At 41.9% G+C, this 4,129-nt stretch overlaps 1 protein-coding gene and 1 non-coding gene across 2 annotated transcripts; one reads left to right on the top strand and one right to left on the bottom strand.

Moving 5' to 3' along the window:
- Positions 1 to 1,368: 1,368 nt before the first annotated feature.
- On the bottom strand, positions 1,369 to 1,827 carry LOC145007222 (uncharacterized). The gene has a single exon (XM_078966195.1). The coding sequence runs from the start codon at positions 1,825 to 1,827 to the stop codon at positions 1,369 to 1,371; it is 459 nt and encodes a 152-aa protein (XP_078822321.1).
- Positions 1,828 to 3,150: 1,323 nt separating this feature from the next.
- On the top strand, positions 3,151 to 3,257 carry LOC145007743 (small nucleolar RNA R71). The gene has a single exon (XR_013663111.1). It is a non-coding gene; the product is annotated as a small nucleolar RNA R71 (small nucleolar RNA).
- Positions 3,258 to 4,129: the final 872 nt, after the last annotated feature.

Raw genomic sequence — 4,129 nt, 5'->3', positions numbered from 1 at the left:
GCTAGCATAATATATGGGTCGAAAGTGCTTATCAACCCTTTGACCAACGACAGCTCCTAATGCAAAGTCACTAGCATCACACATTATTTCAAATGGTAAATTCCAATTTGGTGCAATAATGATCAGGGCATTAGTTAATTTTTCCTTTAAAAATTCAAATGCCTCTAAACACTCTTTAGTAAAATTAAATGGTTCATCTTTTAATAGTAATTGTGTTAGAGGTCTAGTTATTTTAGAAAAATATTTTATAAAACGCCGGTAAAAACCCGCGTGACCTAGAAGACTTCTAATGCCCTTCACATTAGTTGGTGGGGGTAATTTGGCAATGGTGTCAATCTTTGCCCGATCCACTTCAATTCCGATTTTGGAAACCTTGTGGCCTAAAAGTATATCCTCGTTGACCATAAAGTGACATTTCTCCTAGTTGAGGACCAAGTCGGTTTTTTCACACGTAGCAAGCATTAAGTTAAGATTTGTTAGACAATCATGGAAGGAAGATCCAAAAACAGAAAAATCGTCCATAAAAACTTCCATGAATTTTTGCACCATATCGTGGAATATGGCTGTCATACACCTTTGAAAAGTCACAGGTGCATTGCATAACCTAAAGGGCATGCGTCTATAAGAAAAAGTCCCACTTGGGCAAGTAAATGTGGTCTTTTCTTGGTCTATGGGTATTTGGAAATAACCCGAGAATCCATCTAGAAAGCAATAATAAGTATGGCCCGATAATCTTTCTAACATTTGATCAATAAAAGGTAAGGGAAAATGGTCTTTACAAGTGGCATCGTTTAGCTTTCGATAATCGATGCACACTCTCCAACCGGTTACCGTTCGTGTCAGAATAAGCTCGTTCTTTTCGTTGGTTATGATCGGCATCCCTCCTTTCTTGGGCACTACTTGGACCGGACTCACCCACGGACTGTCGGAAATGGAATATATAATCCCCACATCTAAAATTTTGACCACTTCCTTCTTGACCACCTCTTGCATATTTGGGTTTAATCTTCTTTGGTGCTGTACAACCAACTTCTCTCCTTCTTCCAGATTAATCTTGTGAGAACAATAAGAAGGGCTTATTCCCTTGATGTCGGTGATGCTCCGTGCTATAGCCCGCTTTCGCTTCTTAAAAACTTGCACTAGCTCTTCCTTTTCAGATTTGGATAGGTCAGAGGCTATGATTATTGGATTTTGGTTGCCATCTTCAAGGAAAGCATACTCCAAATGTTCTGGTAACTTTTTGAGCTCAGTTTTTGGGTTCTGATCGTTGTACTCGCCGAGTGCAGGTAAGGGACTCGACGAGTTGGTAGCTGCATTTACGAATTCTGATTTTTCTAAGGATGAACTCAGCGAGTAGCTCGGCCCTACTCAGCGAGTAGAGCTGTCAGATTGCTTCACCAATTCTTCAAACTCAGCTTCCTCTAGCAACCTCTCGATCTCCATTAAGTCTTTTTCTACATCAAATTCTTCATCAAATATTGTGGACTTGCTGGAATCTTCACTTACGCATTCCTCCAATAATTCATCAAGCATGTCAATTGAGAATGCCTTGTCGTCACTGTTCCTTGCATACTTCATGGCTTGATCAACCCCAAAAGTTACTGAGTCATCACCTACCCGCAAAGCAAGCTTCGAATCCCTCATGTCTACTATAGCACTCGCAGTGTTGAGGAAGGGTCTTCCGAGGATGATCGGGACTTGTGGATCTGCCTCCATATCTAGAATTATGAAATCAGCGAGAAATACAAATTTGTGCACCTTGACCAGTAAGTCTTCACATATGCCTCTTGGAAAAGTGACTGTCTTGTTTTCTAAGTGAATCGCCATGCGAATTGGTCTTGGTTCCGGGAGACCCAGCTTCTTGAACAATGAATATGGCATGAGGTTTACACTTGCTTCCGAATCGGCCGAAGCATGAATGGTAGCCAAGTTGCCAAATTGTCAAGGTAAAGTTAAGCTCCCTGGGTCACCCTTCTTCTTTGGTAGCTTATTTAGCATAGCAGCTGAGCAGTTTTCATTGAGGACTACCTTCTTCACTTCCTCCATCTTCCTTCTATTAGTGAGAAGTTCGTTAAGGAACTTTGCATATTTAGGCATTTGTACGACAGCTTCGATGAAGGGTATGTTGATTTGAAGAGCCTTGATATAATCTAGAAACTTCTGGTACTCCTCTTCCTGCTTCTCTTTCTTAGCTTGGGCTGGGTATGGCAATGGAGGCTGGTAAAGCTTTTTAGGGGTCTGATCCTTCGGATTTTGCAGTGGACTCACCGAGTCCATATTTTGTACTCGGCGAGTGGAGTTGTCAGATTGAAGATTTTGATTTTCTGCTTCTTCCTTCTGTGCTTCTTTGGGTGCTTCATTCTGAATAGGGGCCAGAGGATTGATTATTTTACCACTTCTTGTTGTAACTATATTTATGTGCGCGCCTCGTGGGTTATTTTCGGTTTTACTAGGAAGTTCTCCCGGTGATCTTTGGTTTATTTGTTGAGCAAGTTGCCCTAGCTGCATTTCTATGTTGTGGATAGATGCTTGCTGGTTTCTAAGGATAGTTCTTGTTTCTCAAATTGCAGCATCATGATCACTATGTCTCTTTTCTGAAGCAACTACAAATTTGGTAAGCATCTCTTCCAAATTTGGTTTTCTTTCTTGTGTCGACTCCTCCTTTTGGTAAAAACCTCTTCATTTCTGCTTGTACTTCTCCTCCTTAGCCTTCTTGTACTCTTCATATGGGAGCCAGTCTTTCTTTGGTTTTCGCCAGTCTTCATCATATGGGTAGCCACTTGAGTAACATACTTGCACCTTTTTGTTGCCATTTTCATCCAAGTCGCAGTCTCTAGTAAGATGAGGTCCATTACAATTTTCACAACCAACGCGAATAGCATGGATCGTTTGATCCATTTTATCCATCCTCCTGTACATGGTTTTAGCATAGCCATGACCGTGGACAAGTCTTCAGTAGCTGCATATGCGGCTCCCCTAGTAACATCATTTCTTGGGTTGTGGTATTGTCTAGAGTGCTTAGAGAATTCTTCAATCAATTCCTTGATGACCGGGGGTGGCTTCTTTGTGAGCGGGCCTTGCGAGTCAAGTAGCTGCCCGGTTGTAACATTTACTCCATCATAGAAAATGGAAACTTCTTGCTGGCTATTAAGGTCATGGTGTGGGCAGTTTCTTAGCAAGCTCTTGTACCTCTCCCAAGCTTCATACAACGACTCTCTAGCTTTTTGTTCAAAGTTAGCAATGGCCTTCTTCAACTTTGCTATCTTGGAAGGTGGGAAAAAGTGATCAATGAATTCTTCTTTCATCTTGGCCCATGTGGTCACTAATCTGGGGGGAAGTGACTTGAGCCAGTCTTTTGCAGCACCTTTGAATGTCACTGGAAGCATGCGAAGTAGCTGAGTCTCGTGAGGCACATTTGTGACATTAAAGTAATCAGCTACATCATTGACTTCATCCAAATGCTTGTAGGTATCTTTGTGGTCGTTTCCATAGAAAGGAATTTCCTTTAGCTGGGCGAGTATGTGGCCCTTTAGCTCGAAAGTAGCAGTAGCGGGAATTGCGGGTTGCACAAGTCTCGGGCCGGTGTCATCGCGGATCCTCTTCTTCCACTCTCCCATGGGGATTTCATCAATGTTAGCCATGGTATGAGCTAACTCGTCGCCGGAATCGGAGTCGTGCCTGTATGTAGGTTCTTCTTCCTCCTCGGTGTCGTACTCGGTGTCTTCCTTGATCGGGTCTTCGGTTGCTAAAGATGCGTTGGATGCTCCTGATTTGCTGCTCTTCTTCTTCCCAAAAACAGTCTTCAAATTAGACAAAAGTGACTTCTTTGGTGTATTCGAGCTCTCCATGTCCTTTCCTCTGTTCCTTCTCAATGCGGATTCGGGATCTTCAAACGAAGGTACCAGCAGGGTGTTTGATCCCCTGGTCATGAAAGTCCTGACATAAAACAAGATAAAAACATAAAAAGAACAAACAAAATGCAACTAAAAAAATGAAAATTAAAGGCAAAATACTATTATACTCGCCGAGTAAGTGCGAATGCACTCGGCGAGTAGCAGTGTATTTTTGAAAGAAATCTAAACTTAACATAAAAAGTAAAACAAATGCGAAAACCTAACTACTAATTATT

This window comes from Lactuca saligna, chromosome 7 (genome assembly GCF_052625555.1).
Source record: "Lactuca saligna cultivar CGN05327 chromosome 7, ASM5262555v1, whole genome shotgun sequence".
Classification (NCBI taxonomy): Eukaryota; Viridiplantae; Streptophyta; class Magnoliopsida; order Asterales; family Asteraceae; genus Lactuca; species Lactuca saligna.
This window is presented reverse-complemented; position numbering and strand designations above follow the sequence as displayed.

What these genes read in the sequence shown, in the direction of transcription:
- LOC145007222 (XM_078966195.1), bottom strand. Translation starts at nt 1,827, where the DNA reads ATGGCGATTCACTTAGAAAACAAGACAGTCACTTTTCCAAGAGGCATA.